The sequence below is a fragment of the Micropterus salmoides genome, unplaced genomic scaffold (genome assembly GCF_014851395.1).
Source record: "Micropterus salmoides isolate LMB-PRFRI ecotype aquatic unplaced genomic scaffold, ASM1485139v1 Ms_hic_scaffold_20, whole genome shotgun sequence".
In the NCBI taxonomy this organism is placed as follows: Eukaryota; Metazoa; Chordata; class Actinopteri; order Centrarchiformes; family Centrarchidae; genus Micropterus; species Micropterus salmoides.
In genome coordinates, this window is record NW_024041151.1 from 8,535,610 (window position 1) to 8,555,834 (window position 20,225).

Genomic DNA, 20,225 nt, shown 5'->3' on the forward strand with positions numbered 1-20,225 from the left:
TGGCGCTCAATTCCAAAATGCTGTAAATACATTTGGGACCAAATATCAATTGCTGAACTGAGGTTCAGAATTTCCATGAGATGCAGAGAAAGTTTTATCACTCTCTGTTAAGTTATTGGACTTACTATGCTTTTATAAGTCATGCCAATTCGCTCATTCTTTGCAATTAACGTACAGCCATACAACCTTAATATTTACACAGTTTTACTGACAATAGTAGACTTTAAAGTATAATAAATTAGCCCAGATGATGGGATGGGAAGTGACAATTTCTTCTAGAGGAAGATTATAGGTTTTAAAAATTCCCAAATAGTTCTATCTCAGACACTTATTTTCTTACCTTACAGAGAACGATATCTAAGTTGAATTCCTTTCTTCTGTCCTTATAGATGGTATAAATCCATTTGACATAAATTCCACTCATTCAAAGTAAAAAAAAGCTATGCAACCTCATCTCTATGTGAGATCCTATGCTTCTGCTCAGTCTGCCTGCCAGGCAGAGACTGTTGTAGTGCTTATAGATGACAGAGGGATAGATGTGCTGGGCGGTGCATGTGCTGGGAGCAATACATGACCGGAAGTGTTGTGTGAATTGAATATCATATAAAGCTTTCACATTATGCACTCCTTGCCAATGAGGTGCAAAGTTTGGGCATCTGAGAAACTCAGACACCATCAGTCAGTCAAATAGGTACTGAGGAATGTCATTTCTCGCCTTGGATCAACCCCCCAGTTATAAAGCAGGTCTCACCTTTTACTATTCATCCCTCACACCTGAACTGCTTAAATGAAGAAAATGTGAAGTCTGTGTGGTGCACAGAAATCTCTGCAACTGAATTTGACTAAAGTGTAGTATTTTAATTTGGGTTTAAGGTGTATGTTAGCTAAAGATATTTCATTAATTCAGGCTGCAGCACCTCCCACAAATTATGCAAAAATACACATGAGGGTTGATGAAGGGTCAATATCTGATCAATGCAGGAGCGAGAGGTTAGAGGAATAGATGATGACGGCCCTGACCAATGTGGAGCAGTTTGACAAGGAGAGTTGATGGCTGAGGAGAAATGAAGATTGATTTGAAGAAGAAACAAGGCAGCTAATGTGGTTGCCATCCAAAATAGTTCAATTCTGTCAATGTTAGCCAATTTCAAGAAAACCCTTCAAGCTACTGTAACTGCAGTTGCTGCAGAAAGCTTAATTAACACTTTTAGATTAATTTAGCATAAATCCTGTCAAAACTGTAGGGATTCTCACCTTAGAGAGAAGTAAGACGGAGGAATCACATTTTTAGCTAGAGTTTGTATGAAGAGGCACATTAAATATAGAGCTTTCAGGGTGTACTGAACTTTGTAATGGCTGCCACATTAAGTAACATTTTGATCTTAGAAAGCAGCTGACAAGTTGCGATGCGACGTTTTCTTCTAAATATGCTCTTTTCCCATCTCTGCCATCACAACTTGTTAGCTGCACACAGTGCAACAAACCAAAACAACTGAGTAACTCAGTTCAATAAATTCCAGCATGTTATTTTGCAATTATATCTTCTTTCATTTTATCTCAGTTTATTCTGTTATGATGATGAAATTCTCTTTACATCCTAACAGCAATCAATGAAACAAAATTCCAGTATCTGTGTCTGTTGCAGGACTGTAATAGGCACAGCCAATCATTTCAGGTATGGCTAGCCACCTGCCTTTCTACTAGGCAAGAGGGGGGGGGGGGCTGGGATTTTTTTATTGGATACTTTCAAAATCTCTTGTTAGTTCTCCAACATTGTGTCTGCCAAATAAAAGTTATGTCAGAGGATCACCAGAGTAATTACGATTCATTCTCCCATTCTTCCTCTCCTTCCCAAAGGCTATTGGTCAATCACAATTTCTATCTATTATTTCTTCCATGGCTGCCTGCGCTCACCCCCCAGGCCACATTTCAGCTTTGTGTCCTATAATATCCCCTCATTTAAAAAAAATGCTCAAGTCCCATATGTCATTTGCAACTTCACCTGACTGACCTCTGTAGGAGTTTGATCAATGCTGGGCCCCTCTATTTTTATCAGTAGTGTATTGAACAAAACATATTTCATGTGTTCTGAACAAGTATAACTATTTTAGTATGCCAGTAATATGGAGAGAGAAATATACAACCTTTTCTAAATTTCTGAGGTGAAGTTTTGTGATGCATGTAATGATGCTTCAAAATTAATGTCTAAGTCAAAGCCTTAAATCTAATACAGTTATTGTTTGCCCATTTGTTCACTTTGCAAGGCCATGACTAATGTAAAAGTCACGGCCTTGTATCATAGCTTGAAAATCTGTAGCATAGCAGCCACACAGTGTCTGTGATACAGTGAACAGCTAACATGTATTTTGCAAATGGATGCATTTGGACATGTGACCTAATTAACTACAATGACAAGCACTGCTGCCTCACAGCAGGAAAGTCATTAGTTTGAACCAGACATTGACCTGGGATCCTTCTGTGTTCTCTTTTGCTCAGGTATACTGGGAAATCTTAATCTGGGAATCTGGAAATACTGCCCATAAATACTTGTCCATATAGTCCTTTCAGACATTTACGGAAGTATTCCCTGTTGCTTTATTCAGATGTGACAAGACATTTACAGAGAGAGCAAGGTGCACAAGAGGGAGCAGTTTCACTGCTGGTAGTGATGAAATAAAAACAGTTTTTTGTTATCTCAAAGGCTGCATTGTAATGGCTTTCAAAAACTTATTTTGCAATTCAGGACTAATTAATGACAATTGTAAGCTTGAGGGTCTGCTGCTGGCATTTTTTGATGAAGCCCAGTTTGGCCAGAAAGTTATTGAAAATAAAATTAAGATGAAGTTAGGCATGATTGAAATAAAAATAATCTGAATATGGAATTAATAAATATGCCCATGACTGACAATTTGCAGCTGGTCATGGTGGAGTAAAAGCTGACAGCTGAGTAGTTTAATCTATGAGAATGCATCATAACATATAAGACGATCATTTGTTTTGTTTGAAAAATCTTAATCTGTAAAGTAACCAGTAACTATATATGTAAATATAATGGAGTAAAAACAATATTACATTATTTTCAACACTATACACTTTTCTACTACTACATACATACGTCATTATTAAATTGCCCACCAAAAGTCCCACTCTTCATCCTATTATCCATCCCTGAGAACTGTAACACGTTTTTTCAAACTATATCCTTTGCTTTATTTGGATTGCGCAAACATATATTTGGAAATGCTTTTGTTTTCTTGTACACATTGTAATCAAAACATAATTGCCATTCTTGTTGTCATGAGACTGAAAAGCTGGGCTTTTTGTGCTGTGGACCATGATCATGATGCCTTCAAAGATCACTTCTTTTAACAGTTTTTTCCTTGAATGAGAGTTAGAACAGTGAAATAATAATTAATAGACACACACCACCATAAAGTACAGAATAAGCGGCAGACAGCAACCATATTAATCATGAATATAAATTGGTTGTGTTTGTGACAAATCCATGATTGCCTTGGCAGGCAAAGAGAAAAAACAACACAGACTAATGTTGACTTGTTGAACTGTCTATAAACCTCAGAGAGAAAATACACTTTATCACGATCATCTGCACTTCAAGCTTAAAGTCCTGCCTCATCTATCTCTGGGTCTCTCACAATTACTTCAACCTATCCAACAGGCTTTTGCATTTTTTTTGCATCTGTAACTTGCACACAGAGCTATCCGAGATGTTATTTCTGTCCAAACAGAAGATCTTGTTACAGTGGTAATCTGGCATACTGGGAATTTCCCCACCCAATATGACAGATATAAATTGCCATTAATTGCTAATGACGGACCCAAAAATCAATGAACTATTGGATCATTTTCTATAATGACACTGGACTGAACCAATCACATCTTTGACAACAAATCTGTATGAAGCTGTACCTGATTCATTTGTCATGTTGCCTGAGTGTTTTGACAGAATTTCATTAAATGTGAAATGAGCAAAATGTCTTTAATGTAAAATAGACTGTCAGTTTGAAAAAGACACATTTTCAACTGCAAATCAAAATAATTATTACTGGGTCAAACTATGACTTTAAAATCATAGGTCCATTAGTAAACTATATCTTTTCAGTTTGATTCATGTTTTCATCTTCAGTTATTGCCACCTGCATTTTGTCCCCGTCAGGTTACAGCTGAATAAATATATTTAAAAATTGTATGTAACAGTTTAGGATTGCAGCACTATGTCATTCATTAAGGATGATGATGATTCAGCTAAGGGTTCCCTTGATAAGAGGCGTGAAAAAGCTGTATAATAGGTTATATCTGTAGGTCTACTTTGCTAAATGTATGAAAATAGTTTTCATTTCCAACAACAGGTGACAAAGTTGTCTTTTGTTTATTTCAGGTACAAGGTAACACGTAAGCACCAGTGCACATGCAGAGAGGTCCACTGTAGTTGAAACTCCCAAAACAAGTAAGCAAGCAAGCACACCCTAGATTTAATTGCCATATCACATACACGGGTCTATTACTCTCTCTCTCTCTACTCTCTGAACAGTAATGTAAAACAAAAAGGTGATCTAGTAATCATCAAACAATAAACTGAATAGATGGTTATTATCCACTGAAAGAAGAGGGAACAGCTCCATGCAGGATTCAGTCAAGAGTTGTCCACGACACTTACTACTCACCTTTGTAGTGGTTTGGGAAATCTTACAGTATTCATATTTAAGGCGACCATGGATATATCTTCAAAAAGGTATTAGGTATTGCAAGATTGCATTACAAGATAAGAGGTTTCTAATATTGTGGCAAAGTAAGTCTTAAACATGTTCTCCTATATGCACATGTGCCTTTTTGAAAAGAGTCAATACTGCCCCCTTGAGCCAAAATATAATGCAGGTTGGGCTAAAACAGCATGAAGCAGAAACCAATACATAAATTTACATAGTATATCTGCTGGTTATGAGTTTGCTCTATTTACTTTTGTTTACAACATGACATTGGCAGTATTCAGCAATATTTTATGTTAAATATGTTAGATTTATTCCACTTGTGGGAACTGTTAATTGATAAATGGATACAGAGGTTCAGGATGTTTCTAAAGACACTCTGGTCAGATAATCCCCTTTCTGAGCTTTGACCGTCACACCAAAATATCCAGTAACATTAAAGTGAGCAGATGTCATGGAAAAAACATTGATGTTCTCTCCCACACCAGAGGAGCCATCTATTACGCATTTTTTCTTCTTGGCAGTGACAAAAACACAGTGACGCATTGTAATGAGCCAATTAGTTTCATTACAGCCAACTCAAGTCCTGTGATCGTGGGAACTATGCAGCTTCCTTTCTTATCTTTGCTGTGAGACTGAGCGCTTACAGCAGGATGTGATGTGATGATGGTGTCTACAGCTTAGCTCCAAACTTGAAGTCAACCCAATTCATCCCCTTAAAAACACATGTGCAAATCTGTAAATGTGTCTGCATCTTCCAAACCAGATATTTGCTGTAGTAACCTTATTGTTGTGACCCTTTTAACTGACATGTGCGCTTGCATAAGATGTATATTCATAAGTAAACCCTCTGTATGTTGTGCAGATCATATCTAATGTACATGTGAGACTTCACGCAACTCTCTTAATCACTTGGAAACCAATCCTTTGGTGCATGGTCCAAACTCTTATAATAAACACATCCACACACATATTTAAGAATCATTTGGACTGTTTTATTGCTCTCATTCAAATCACTACCCCATAAAAAAGACATTTGCTTCTTTCTGAGTAACCTATGGTTATTAAGTACATTAGATGCATGTATAAAATTGGTTTCAGAGTTAGAACATCAAATATATCACATTAAATGTGGACCAGAAAGTCAAAAAGTCAAGATACACAGTTCACAGAACAAAGTGGAAGACGTGTGGTTTTTGATTTTTGTTTCAAAAAATGTGGTTTAAGACATTAACAGTCTGTTTCACATCTTGACAGAATATAGATGTGATTGTGAAATAATTAATTAAAGCCCTTATTTGCGCTACAAATCAGGAACAGCACTGATTGTAAATGTCCTTTTCGTCAAGGTATATATGCACATTTCAAATAATTGAGATGTATTACATTCAGATATGAATTAATATCCTAAGTCGGTGAATCAGTTGAAATTGCAGTGTATACTTCAATCAGCAATAGAAGCAGGTTCAAGCCATGTGAATAATACAGGAAGTATTAAAGACATTGCGTATCAAACTGTCACTAAATGGAATTTAGATAATGATACATTGAAGATAAGATACTGAAGTGAAGCTGTTGCACAAACACTTTTTACCCTGTATACTGTAAAAGCAGTAGCTCTTCAAGAAGCAAGAAGTTGCAACATTGCATTGCTTCACAGTGATTGTTGATTTGCATAAAATAAAATTACATTTTAATAAACAAATTACTGTGATTGAAAATGCATCACATTAACAGCTTCTCAATATGATAACATTTCAAAAAGGGAAATTCAACTCAAATAGGATTTTAGGGCTGAGTTCAGGGTCAAATGTTGAGAACAATGAAGTGCATTCATTCCAATGGGTTAAAAGGGAGCCCCCACCAACTCTAGTAACCCCACAAAAATTATGCTATATTGGTGTTGTTTTATTATCAGATAATGCAATTTGATGTGTTATTTTCCCTCTATGTGTTAATAACAAACAAAACAACAATTTTGCTTTTGGGATGAAAAACCTAAAATGTAATTTTTGGTTGCATTACCCTATAAAATACACCAAAAAAGCTCCTATATAGTGCCAGGTGAACAAAATAAATCAGTGTTTCATCACAAATAATTGCACAACAGATGTTTTTAATATATAATGCCTGGCACCTACAGAAAAATAAGAGGTAGAGCTACATACAAGTATAATACATCTATATATCCCTAAAACAGGGAAATGTCAGCTGAGTGGATACAGACCACAGAAAGAATATCTGGATCTGAATTTGCAAAAATGGGGAAGTTAAATGGTGAAGCCATACTTAAGATCCACACAGCAAATTATTTTGCTGAGAGTTTCAATATAATAAATATAGAAAAAAGGGTAGGAAGGAAGATAAGGAAACGAAAGTATAAGTTCCATTCTGTATGGTGTTGAATAATTTACTTACCATACTGAAACAAACACAATATTCTTACATTATTTTCTGGATATGTTTTATGAATATGCAGCCTTCGGTGGATGCTTGATAAATAATGAATATGCCCATAAATACAATATTAATGTCCGCTCATGACTGTGCACAGATGACCTTTTGCAGTCACTACAAGTAAAGGAGGATTTCTTTCTGTGCTTGCCTCCAAATGCAGTACCTCCATTATGTTTTAATCTTAAGATTCCAGTAGTTGTGACTTCACCTCTATATAAAACAGTACTTTCAGAAGAGAGGCTGGTTATGTTCGGTGTCATTAAAATATTTAATAAAAAAAACTGTGGGGAACTCCTCCTGATATGTACAGACTGGAATAATGATGTGGATGCTATAAAGCCACCTGTATTCTACAAATCTACAGTATCCTGGATATCTTTAATGATAAAATATCTATATCTATATATATAAATTATTAGCATACACATTAATAAGATACTAATGTCCCATAAAAACTGCATACAGATTACCTTGAGTAACCTTTTTGTTTTCTGCAAGAACTCATGCAGATGAAGAACACTCAAACGTATCTTGTGTCAGCCCTCATTAAAATTCAGTACCACCAAAGTGCTTCAATTTTAAGAGACAATACTTTCAGCTATTCTGATTTAAATCCTCACATGAGGAATATTATAAATAGCGTTACAAAAGAGGATGTTTATGCTTGCTATGTTGTGCTGCTTCCGCTTTATCTTTGGATAATTCAGTCACAGATCTGTTTCCGAGCCCTTCTTCCAGAAGACACCGTTATCCTCAGAGTCCCTCTTTATTCGAATGTGAGGCAAACCTTTTGTGTATGAACCCCTGTCAAGACTGAAAAATTAAAAGGGATATACAGAAATATAAATATGGTGTTGTATGAACTCAAAAAAAATACAGTATGAATTATTATTTTCTTTCAGAGAAAATATGTGACACCAAAGCCAGCTTGTACTCACTCACTCGGCCACTGTGGGAGACACAAAGTAGTCCTCAGCACGTCGAATGCGGGTTAAGGAAAGTCTGGGATTGATCTCCTGGGGGTCAAAGAAAAACAAAACACTTACACATACTTCACAAACACTTTGAAACTTCAAATGGGCCAGCAGGGAGGAAGGTAAGCACAGCAAAGCAGCTTTTAGGGCAAAACTGGCAGATTAGAACAGTGTTAAAGAAAAGCATATTGATATTTTACAGTGTTAGTGCATGTAGGAAAGGCTAGGAGAAAATGTGAGCATTCAGCCTTTAGAAGCAAAGTTCCGAGCAGTCCTTGAAAGCTACGGCAAAGCAAACCCTGGCTAGTACTCACTATCCAAAGATTTATCACCCAACATGGGCTCCGTTTCCATCATATCCATAGAGATTTTAATACTGGGAATATTTTCATGGTAGGGGTAGTCAGACTGTAGGAGGAGGTAGGGAGAAGATTAACACTTATGGACTTTGTGAAGATCTACAGGAGGCTATAGACAATCACATGACAACAATGAATTCTGGTATACTTGTACATCTATATACAAATACAGGCCATTCAAAATTTAGGTCGAAAGAATACTTACAAATTCGATTTCGCTGTCGATGCTTCCTTTCTTTTTGTTTTTCTTTTTCTTCTCATCCTCTTTCTTCTTTTTGTCTTTCTCTGGGATGACATCATCCAGGTAGCTGAGGTCATGTTGGGAGAACACGTAGTCCATCGCCTTACGGACAGCAACCAGTGCCAAGATCTGTAGACAAACAAACTGTTTGATTAGCTTTCATTCCCAGATGGAGTTCTGTGTTTGTGTTCAGCTGTATCTGTGATTGCAGCCTTTTCTCACCATGACAGGGAAGATGATGGCAGCCACAGTAGACTTGAGGACCCAGAGGAGGGCCAAACACAGGCCCTGGATGAAGGTGAAGAGGTGGATGCGTCTCTGGGGGACGTGCCGCAGGTAGATCAGGTCCGGCTGGTGCTTGGCTGGCATCAGCAGCAGCTGCAGACGGTCCATGAACTGAAACAGGCAAACAAACAGGCAGCAACAGGTTAGTAATGTTTCACAGTAATGTAGTTGTAATCCCGGTCACGCTTCGTTACTTCAACATTTTGGAGCTCAGCTTGACTGCTGTCTTAGCAGTTTGATTGAGGGTTTTGTCTCTGTGCGTTCAGAGGACAGACTGGTGGAGGACGCGTTAGCATGGCACAGGAGCTGGAAGTGTGGAGAGGCATTTTGCCTCTACCAAAAGAGAACAAATACACCTCCTGCTAACTCAAAAGTGTCTTAACTGCATCCTAGCCACCAGTAGCTTTGCTTATATGTTTAAGGGGCTGTGTAAACCCTGCTGTCAATGGGCTACACTGATATTTGCTGTTAATGGTCAGTAACTACTTCCAAACTATAGGCTGCCTCCATGTTAAACCACAATGTCTTGTTTTCTATTTCTACACATGTTAACTAAAAAACTGGGGCATGCAGGCATGGACTACTGTAATTTAAGTAATAAAATGTAATGGGTAATTGATTGCAATTTCTGCCTGGTCACCAGGCACTGAATAGGTCAGAGTCACTCACCTGGACACCATTGAGTGACGCCACACCCATGTAGAGGAACACACCGTAGAGCACAGGCATGGGAATGAACTGAAGGACAGAGAGCACAATGAAAGGTTATTAATGTGATATGTGACAGGCTGTAGTAATGTCAGATTAGGTTAAATAAAACGTTGACTTTAAGAGATGCTAGAGATGTTTGTGGTGTCTTCATACAGATAATGAGAATGTGTATATTTAGCATCATTGCTTGGTTTAAAAATAGTCCACAAGCAGCTTTTCTAAGAATGTTTTTTAGTAGACACATCAGTGGGACCAGTCACTTGGCTACCATTGCTGCAGGGTTGGTAACTAGTTCCTCAGTATTGGCCATGGGACTTTAAAGCAGTGGAAAAATCAACTACAATCTGGCAAGTTAGTGCAGAACTTTGCTATGAAATTTTTTATAAAAATAAAATCTACTTCTGGCTTAAATATTGCTCAAGTCAGAACTTATACTAAAGATTTTTCATCTTTCCCAGTCACTATAGTATACTGGATGAGAAGCCAGTCTGGAAAGGAAAATGTATCCACAGGACTAGAGGCACGGTATTCAAAATTTCCACAAGGGGGAGTACCAGCTCCAACAATCTCCTCTCAGTGACTTCACATCTTTCATTTGGCAGCTTTATGTGGGAATGGAAACTGTAAAGCACTCAGCTGCAATCGGAGCTTAAGCCCCAATGAACATGCTTATTTCACATCACATTACTTCAACTATGGGAGTTCCTAATCGGATGAATAAAAGATTTGAAATTATTTTAAATTTGAGGGGGGTGACAGGAGTTTGTCCTAAAAGAGCCAGACAGTAATCCATATTTCCATGGAAGAATTAAGAACTTTGAGCATTACCTTGAGGATAGGGGCCATGAAGACAGAGAGTCCCGTCAGGAGAAACACAAAGATACCAGTGACTCTTTGCTCCCTGGATTAGTGGAAAAACACATAAAGTAACAACCCTCACAAGCATGAAAGGCAAGATAACATTTTATTTCCCCCACAACCTCCTCCAGTTTAGTCATCCTCTCTAAAACACATCTGATGTACATGTACATCTGTATATATAGACAGCTGTGCATAGACTTTTGTTTCTTTTTATTGTGGAAGATTCTTTTCTCTCTTCTTTTTCTGTTCCTCTCCTTCCTGGTTGCTTAAATCCTGTGTGATTATGTGGGGATGCTTATTTCTGGCCTTTTTTTTCTCCTCTTCTCTTACTGTTGGAAATAACTATTTTTGTCTGTGTACATGATTTCTTTATGTAAAAAAAACAAAAATGGGCTCTGCATTGACCATTTGATTAATCATAGGAATAGAGCAGGTGTAATCAAGACTTTGCCACTTTTTCAAATTGATTGTTAATTTTCAAATTGATTATGATTTATATATGGTGCAACTGTGCAACTGTTGGTATAGATTTTACACACAGCATTATGGACCATGGCCCTAAAAACTCTTAGTCTGCCTTCTAGCCACCTGCCAAGAGGTTTATTATTTGCACCTGGGAATCCAAATGAAATGCAATTAATAACCTGGCACTGTCAAATGTTGACAATACTAATAGAGAAAGGGGTAGAAACATTTGCACTGTACTATCATGTAAGAAACTATTTCATTCTTAAATGACGTCAACACAATATCCAGCAGCTGCTTTAACCCACCTCACACCCAGGAATTTTGGCTGCTCCCCAGGGGCCGATGTCTGGGTCTCCATTTTCAAAGAGTCAATGTGGGCGATGGAGATGACAGTGGCAGCCACATACCACGGCAGGCCCATGAAAGAGCAGATGATCATCAAGATGGCAACCCAGAACAGATCCAAGTGATACCCTGCCCCTTTCTGAGAGGAGACATGAGGAAAGAGAGCAGATGAGCAGAAGTATGAGTTTATCAGGAATAAGACCACAAGGAGAGATTCTTTACAGTCCAGTATCCAGATAAAGTATGAATCAGGAGGCAGTTTTTAAAAAGAGCACACAAATGTATACTAATAGCAAGCAGAGCCATAGCAACCTTAGAGGACCTCAGTTTATTTTTTACCTTAATGAGATGATGTTTACCATCTATAATTATATACAAATGTAATACAGCATAATTAGGTCAACAAGATGCCACCAGAAATGTTCCACCACTTGAAAGGCTTTCAAAACAGCATTTAAGCAATTTTACAGGGTGATATAATTTGCAGAATATATTACAACAGTTAAATATATAGATGTGGAAAAAGAACATTTTACAACTTTTTGACTGCCCATTATTTTTATTTTCAGTAATTTTCGGTACAGTTTTATCCTTGTTTGTATCCATTCACTGTATCCTAGAATTTTAAAAATGATTAAATCTTTAAGGTTGTGCACCAACCTTGAGTTTGTGCTCTTTCCTGTTGACAATCACAGCAGTGATCTGCTGGTCCATAAATATCAGAATGGTAACCAGCAGAGCGGGGAGTGCTGCTGCCAGGTACACCCACCAAGGGTTCCCTCCAAAAGGAGGAATAAACCAGCCCCTCAGTGGACTTGTGGGCTAGACAAAAACAATAAGAAGAACGAGACTGTTAAAGTGATCTGGACCCCCATTACATGGAGACACCTGACAGTTTATCATCTTATTTCTGCATGTACACAGTTAATATCTCTTAGACATGGATAACATTTCAAATAGAACAGGGGATACCTAATTCGAAGTGGTTACTCTACACTGTGTCTGAAGTTACTGCTGCATCATTACATGACGGAAATTCTGTCTCTGGTCGAACAAAGCTGTCTCTGTATTTGCAACTATAAGATCCTCTGTGTTCTCACATCACCTATAATCAAGTTGTCATTTGATGCAGGTACCTGCTCCTCTACCCCGTGATTCCCTTCCTCTATGTCAAAGCAGGGGGCTCTTAACACCAGCTGAGGAATTTTTGAGCTTAGCAATCTCGAAGACTGACTGTACCTTAGCTCAGGTGATGTGTATCACTTAATGAGCAAACTACAAAGAAAGCATTATACCGGGATTTCAGCTTTCTAGCAGAAACATAGCTCATTATCAGTGTAATCAGAAGAAACTGCACCTGGCTGGACATTCAGTGCAATAGTTTCAAACGCACAATGAAATGGTCACTATTTTATCACTTTTTCTATTACAAGTACTTCTTCCATGTGTGGTATGTACCTTGAATTCACTTGGCACTATGAGCTTTGGAGTGTTCACACCGACAAGGGCATCCACGCCACAGAAGAGAAGAATGGCCAAGATGATCGCAAAGTCACTGATGAGCTTCCTCACCTAGAAGGTGGAAACATTTACAGAAGGTTTGACAGGGTTTTAGCATGTAGCAGTATGAAATACTTGTTCTAGAGACATTTTTCTTACATACATTTGACAAAGTAGCGAGAACAACTATTGAATTAATAGTTTTGCAAATGGTAAATGTCTGTGCCTGATATCACAACATCCACAAAATGTCAGTGTCAATATGTAAGCTTTTATCTCGAAGCACTAAATACAACTTCATGCCACTAGCATGGCTTAAGATTCTTAGTCTAGTTGTTCAAAATTTAACTCTTTGTTGGTATACATTTATTTTGGTGATTTACCAGACAAGTGTTGCCAATTTCAATAAACTATAAATTAAGTAGAAATGATTTATGGATCTGAGCTTGAGCCTCATGTCTTATCTTCATCAAACACTGTTAAGAGTGTGAAATCTGACCTCCCCAAATTGACACTTGAGCTTGTCGACTAAGCTGAGAATTGCTGGTTACCTGTTTGAGGAACATCTGTAATGTCACTAACGGTTTTAACTGGATGTTTAACTGGACTGCTTCTGGCTTGAATTAAAAAAACAAAAACAAAAAAAAACAGCTACACATTCATTGATGTGTCCTATCACTCACTGTAGTGGGGAAGAAGCGGCTCGTCTTGAATGTCTTCAGTGCCATGGAACAGGTGTAAGTCCCAAAGAACAAGATGAAGGACATCAGGGTGATGTCAGGCACATAGCCACAGGCCTCTCCGACCAGCTGCCCACCGAATTGAAGACACTGCTGCCTGGTGAGGGATGCCCAGGTGGCATTCACTGGCTGGAGAGACGAGGACAAAGAGGTTCCTTTAACCAACAAGCAACAATCTTTGGAGAAAAACATCAACGAATTAAGCTACAGTTTATAAAATTCTGAATCCATGCTACTTAATGTCACAAAAACAAGGACACTACATTACATCATTTACATACCAGATCAGTACTGTTTGTCCAGGCAGAGAAATCAAGGAGTTCTGATGAGTTTCCTAGTAAAGAGAAACAATGGTAATCAAATCACCAACTTACTTCCAGTATCACACTTTTTGGATCAGTGTCAACATCTCTATCCCCAAACAATCCTGCCAAGTCACTCGCAGCACAGAAACTAATAGGGCTGTTGAGAAAGTCAACAGTAGTATCTACAGGCCAACACATACTAGTATCATTTGTTACTTCCACTGTAAACATGGCAAAATAAGTTGAAAGCTTTGTTTAATATACAGTAGTAACATCATTGCCAAAATAGATAAAACCAAATACGACTGTTCAGCTTTCACTGTCTGGTATCACTGGTGATACCGAGGTTCTGATGGTGCACAATGAGTAGTTTTTTGGCAAAGGATGGTTTAGATTACTGAGTTGTGGTATAAGACACTACCGATGTTATTGGATACAGTAAAACTACTGCTATAATCTAACTTTATGTGGCCATTCCAGCACAAGATAAGACCACGTACCAGGCGTGCAGCGGCAGTCGTACTGTGTGACAAGGTTGGGATCGTATTCGGAGTTAATTGGGTTGTGGTGGCCAAGCTTTATCATCTTTTTGAAAGCGTCATAGATGAAAATGAAGCTGATAAGCGCAGAGAAGCCTTCCTCTGTGAAACGTGTGAAGTACTGCACCAGGAAGCTGGCGTCTGTGGCAACCAGCACAAGACAGAATAGACCCGACCACAGGCCGATCCACAGCCTGAACTCAAGGTAGTCGAACCCGTTGTCTCTGAGGAGAAAGACAGATTTGGCACAGAGCGAGTGGTTATTGTGTAATTTCCAAGTAAATATAATCTATCTTAAGACTTCACTGAAGATTCAGTCATTCCTGTCTAACCTGACTGGCATTTCAAACATTGGTCAATTATACTATATTAATTGCATAACAAATCAGTCTGTTTTATTCATGTACGATGTTTTGCTAAACTTCTCAACAGAAGTTTGTTGTGTGCACGGTTAAATATATTACAATTCAAGGTACTGCACCGTCTGCGCTACTCTAACTCCAAACCTTTGAAAATGTCCCTTTAGCACATATGTTTATGCTAATGCACTGGACATCAACTCATCCCCCAAACTATTCAAAATGGATTAGAGATCTAGTTTCTTTTTAAAATTGGAGAAAATTAAGTTTTGGCTGCAGGGACATTCAAGGAATGGAGGAATTCAAATCTACTTTCAATTGAGGACTTTCTCTACAGCTTCATAACTCTTTCCGGTTACCATAGGCTCATTTTACTTGTTTAGTTTCTGTTTTGTTGTTTTCAGAGGTAGAGAGATTGTGTTTTTTGTGTGTGTTTTTGAGAACATACATAACATACTACAAGTGCTTTTTAAAGCTGTCACTTGCCACCACAGTTATCAGCAGGCTTTCACCTTTCTGCAGCTAGCTGCTGCCTCGGACTCAGTAAATGTTGACTTGAGGCATGGAAACATTTGAAGGGCACAGACGCCACAACATTCTTCACTCAGAGCAAAATTAAATGAGAGTGAATTATTAATAATGGAACACAATCAGCGTGGAGTTTGGTAATGCTAGAAGACTCTCTCTGGGAGAGGAAGGGAGTACAGTGTGGAGGAGGAGGGAGAAGTCAGCATTTAACGACCTTCACTACCTGGTACTATCAGGTACTGTGAAACTACATGTTAAATCTGCACAATACATTTAGAGCATTTAACACTGACACTTTTGTGTAAAGAGACTTAGAATAAGTACATTTGTCAGAAGAAAGTGAATAGCACTAGATCGCTGTCAATAGAACAATTTCAAGCTCATAATTGCTACGTAGACTGCAAATATAGATAGGCTAAGATGCTACATACGATAACTGCTCCCAGAGGTGAAATAGGTGGACTCTTTGTGTGTGTGTGTGTGTGTGTGTGTGTGTGTGTGTGTGTGTGTGTGTGTGTGTGTGTGTGTGTGTGTGTTTACAGATAGAGGAAGATAAACAAGTTAACAAATGCTCATTAATAATGTCAGCTCCACACCCCACCCCATAGATAATGCTGTTACAGGAGGTAATGTCCTGCTGAAGGCCCCTTATTACGCTCTCTGGTCTTGTCCCCAAGTCAAAAGTTGCCAGCAAAAACACATGGAAAATTTATATTCAGCTGGCAAATGTGCCTGCCGACAGATCTGTAGTAAGCGCTAAAGGTTCCAGTGAGATACTGGAAAAATAAACAAACATTAAGGCAAAATTGCATATCCACTGTAAATGTGAAATATCTTTATTCCTTACATTTTCATTTTATTTATAGGGGCACGCATGTCTGTAAATACACAAACAACAATAAATCTGTCCTTTGGGGATAGGTAATCTATAAATATACCCATGCTACTGTTAAGTGTTGAACTCTATTTCACCCTTGCTAATACCACTGAATGACTTATCAGTAACTTCTCACTTGCTGAAGTTGAAGAGGAGTCTCTCAAAGACGAGCACTGGACCTGTGCTGCTGAGAATAGTCAGGGGCTGACCAGCCAGCAGACAGAACACTGCTCCTGTCAGTGCCGTACCCAGGAAACTTTCCAACACTCCCTGCAACACAGCACACAGGGAAAACACATACAGACTTTACACACAGCTCATGGAGCCTAAGAGACCAAGAACATATACAGAAGATCACATTCACATGTTGAGCATGACCCCATATTAACTATCTTGGAAAAAAATTGTTCAGACAGACACATTCTTTCATCAGCATCAGCATATCCGTATTTCTTCTATTCCATTTCTGCAACTTCTTCTTAGCCACGAAACATCAATACTGTAACTTTGCTTACTCAGCTAGAAGCTTTGTTTTCCCTATACACATCATACAGCTGCAGGGCTTGCCCATCAGGACAGGCCTGTTTCATCTCCAGTCACGTCAGTTGTAAAGACTATGTATTCACAAGCCCAATACCACATAGATACAGTAAAACTACAGCAGTAGTCTAGGGTTAATTATTCTGTAGTATTCAAAATAAAATACTATGCATGAATAGGTTATTATTACTGTAATTATGTGCTGTACAAATACTTGGACAAATTATTTTGCTCTTTTGGTAACACAGTTTTTAAAACGTTCATGTCGATGAAGCCTTTTCAATTGAACTGATATTGAAACAGGCTGTATTCCTGAGACTTGTGCTGAGAAAGGTAAGGTGACAGTAGGGATTCCCTCAACTGCATTCAGAGTGGAGCACTGGTGGTGGTGGTGGGGGTAGTGCAAATGCAGTCATGACGAGCCCACAGTGGCTGAGTAATCTGGATCTGTGGTTATTTACAGCCTGGGCAAATCCCTGAGGCCGGTGCTCTGCAGGTATTCTAGGATGCAGCTCTTTGTCATGAGGGAACCCAAAGCCAAGTACCTTAGTGACTGGACAACCCTATACACTCAGCCATCAGGGGCACCAGGATGGATGTAGCAGTGTATGCTATCATACTACAAATTGTAGTCAACAGCAGGTACAACAGATGGCTGCAGTATGAGCCTTTGAGCTCCAAATTAGCATGGCTTATCAGCAACTCTTTTTGTTATTCATTAATTTGTAATTTAACATGGAGAGCTATAGTATGACAGAGATGAAAATCATCTTAAAACATCTTAAAACATATTAATTCCATTAAGTATAGGATACATACAGTGCCCAGCTCTTGTGAACCATATTTCAATTTGGTTACATTAGAAAAAGCAAAATCTGCCACGTGAGTAAAAAGATGAAGAAGGGAGTACATAAAAAGATACGCAACACAAAAGTTTAGTACGGAACCATTATAGCTTTCCACAGTCACTTTTGTAAAAACACAACCTACTTTATTATTAAAATCTACCTGGAAATGATGACACAACACGCTTCAGGCTTTGACATTTTCAAGGGGTACTCCACCACTTTCACACATGAAGTTCAGTCAGTTCGTCATGAGTACTACTTACTCTGTGGACTCGTGACTCGTGTTTGTTACCTGCATGTTTTCTGTAGCATCGCCAAGTAAACCTCCAAATGTGATCGCATTGGTGACTGTGCCCAGATAGATGAATAAGATGGTTGACAGAGACTGGATATGTATTGCATCATAAAAGTCACTGGCAAAAAATGGCAGCTTTCGCTTGATATCCAGGACAAGACCTCCACAAAACCTTAAAGACAGAACCATTTAAGTTAGTAGATACAACATAATTTCCAGAACTTGTCTTACTTCTGCTATATAAATGACAGACAAGGTGGGGAAAAAAAAAACATTACTTTACTATAAATATTAATGTTGTAGTCAGCTGAAATCAACATAAGCATCTTTATTCAGCACTCCTTTTCCATGCTTACCATTGCTGGGAAGGGTGACAGTTATTAACGGGAACAACACAATTTTAATTAGGGTAATTGGTTGCATTTGAAACAATACTTTTTACATCCACTCAAAGTTAGGATGTTAACAAATAAATCAGACAATGCAATAGCAATTTATTTATATTCCCAAACTTATGGTCTTGAAATAAAATCTCGAGTCCTCAATGTCCGAGACCAAGACAAGAACGAGTACAAATGCGGTCGAGTCCGAGACGAGACCAAGACCATCAAAAAGTGATCTCAGGACCAGTCTGAAGGAGGAGACTTGGCATTGAATGAAAAAATGTTATGCAATAATGAAGTGCTTTCTTTGTTCTCCAGTCGTGTGAAATTTTTACTTATTGGAAACTTACTGGAAGGCAAAAATATTATGTTATGATTCTTACTGTACGATGCATATCTTCACTGTCAACAATCATATGCAATCAGGATTATGACCAATATGATAATGTCCTCGTTCTTTTATTAAATAAAAATGTTTATTTAGACAACACACTGTTTTCAAAAGGCCACCATCTGTGAGGATGACATGACTTCTTATTTTTATATTTATTTCACTGTAGCTAAAATCATTTTGTTAAGAAAGTGAAATCTTCATTACTTTCTAGTGCGCTGAAGCTCCTCTCCAACCTGGTGTCCTCCTCCCCCTCCATGTCCCCCATCATGGGGAGTGTCGCCATTCATCTGAGGTGCTTCTAATCCAGCATACATGTTCTTCCTTTAACAACAGAAGATTAACAGTCACATTCCACAAGCCTTCAATAGAGTAGACATTAATTTCCAATTATGCTATACAGGCATAACAGATTATTGAATGTACTATAGAGAGGATCTTTTCTGATACATAATATAATCTGATATGTTCCTATTTCAGCTAATTGCTAAATAGTGGTTTTGTCATTTGTATTCTCAGAAGCACTGTTCAGCATAAGTTACATAATCTTGTTTTAAGAACAGGTGAATGAGGTGATGTTGGAAAGATTTTTTCATGATGTCAAATATATGTAACATTCACATTCATGTAACAAACTAGATATATTTGTAATAGATTTATGTGCTGTGACTTCATCAATTTAGATTAGGTCATGTAGATTAGAGTGGACCTCTTGTCTGAAGAAGGCAGAGATTTTGGTGGCTCTATCCTGATGTCAGGGTCCCACTCTCCGGGTGGCAGGACAATGACCTCATCCAGGAACTCCTCGATACCAGCCAGCAGGTCCTGCCTGTGCTTTGCTTTATAGGCAATATCATGGAATACCTGACAGCAAACAAACATAACCAACCTATTAGTCATCAGCCAATCAATAATGCAACGTGTCCTTAAATTATTTATACAGGGCTTGACAGAAAAAACAAAATGGGCAATTACAATGGCTCACTTAAGAACACTGCGTACTCCCTTTTACTGGGTCACAGAGTGTAGCGTGTCAGTCAAATAATGGCAACAAACCTCACCACTATAATAATGACAAAAACCAAGAATTTTCTCTCTTTCACAATGTACACATATAATGATTAATTATGTGTGCGTACTCCAGGGCTACAGAGACAAGCTGGTAGAGTACTACTGGTCAGCATAGAGCTAATGAATGAAAAGGACAAACATCTGATAAATCTGTGACACAACTGTCTAGGGAGAGCAGAGAGGGTAAAGTTTAACTTAAGGAAATCCAGGAAAAACACTTCCTATCCTGCCACGTTGACATGAGATATAATGGGAAGCCTAGCAGAGGCCTGTGGGAATTGGCTCTCAGGGTTGAGAACGTTACAAGCAGTTTAACATTCCTGACAACACAGAGAGGTTAAGTCAGGAGACGTGAAGAAGTACACCAGAGATGGACAAAAAGGATGTAAAAAAAAACAAAAACAAAAAAAACACATAATAA

At 38.3% G+C, this 20,225-nt stretch overlaps 1 protein-coding gene across 7 annotated transcripts in view; it reads right to left on the reverse strand.

Moving 5' to 3' along the window:
• Positions 1-5,700: 5,700 nt before the first annotated feature.
• The window catches only part of LOC119914097 (electrogenic sodium bicarbonate cotransporter 1-like), a 30,255-nt gene continuing 15,730 nt past the window's right edge, over positions 5,701-20,225 (reverse strand). For 2 of the 7 annotated variants that reach the window (XM_038733118.1, XM_038733112.1), the window contains 17 exons: positions 19,443-19,597; positions 18,941-19,057; positions 17,957-18,131; positions 16,413-16,546; positions 14,474-14,736; positions 13,950-14,002; positions 13,612-13,797; positions 12,887-13,000; positions 12,089-12,250; positions 11,389-11,567; positions 10,583-10,655; positions 9,713-9,781; positions 8,981-9,154; positions 8,723-8,887; positions 8,473-8,566; positions 8,123-8,200; positions 5,701-7,997 (listed from right to left, as the gene is read on the reverse strand). In XM_038733118.1, the coding sequence (XP_038589046.1) occupies positions 8,157-8,200; positions 8,473-8,566; positions 8,723-8,887; positions 8,981-9,154; positions 9,713-9,781; positions 10,583-10,655; positions 11,389-11,567; positions 12,089-12,250; positions 12,887-13,000; positions 13,612-13,797; positions 13,950-14,002; positions 14,474-14,736; positions 16,413-16,546; positions 17,957-18,131; positions 18,941-19,057; positions 19,443-19,597 (2,157 nt within the window). In that variant the 3' untranslated portion in view covers positions 5,701-7,997; positions 8,123-8,156. The remainder of the gene's footprint in view (positions 7,998-8,122; positions 8,201-8,472; positions 8,567-8,722; positions 8,888-8,980; positions 9,155-9,712; positions 9,782-10,582; positions 10,656-11,388; positions 11,568-12,088; positions 12,251-12,886; positions 13,001-13,611; positions 13,798-13,949; positions 14,003-14,473; positions 14,737-16,412; positions 16,547-17,956; positions 18,132-18,940; positions 19,058-19,442; positions 19,598-20,225) is intronic. The other 5 variants (XM_038733116.1, XM_038733115.1, XM_038733114.1 and 2 more) reach the window with 5 other exon arrangements.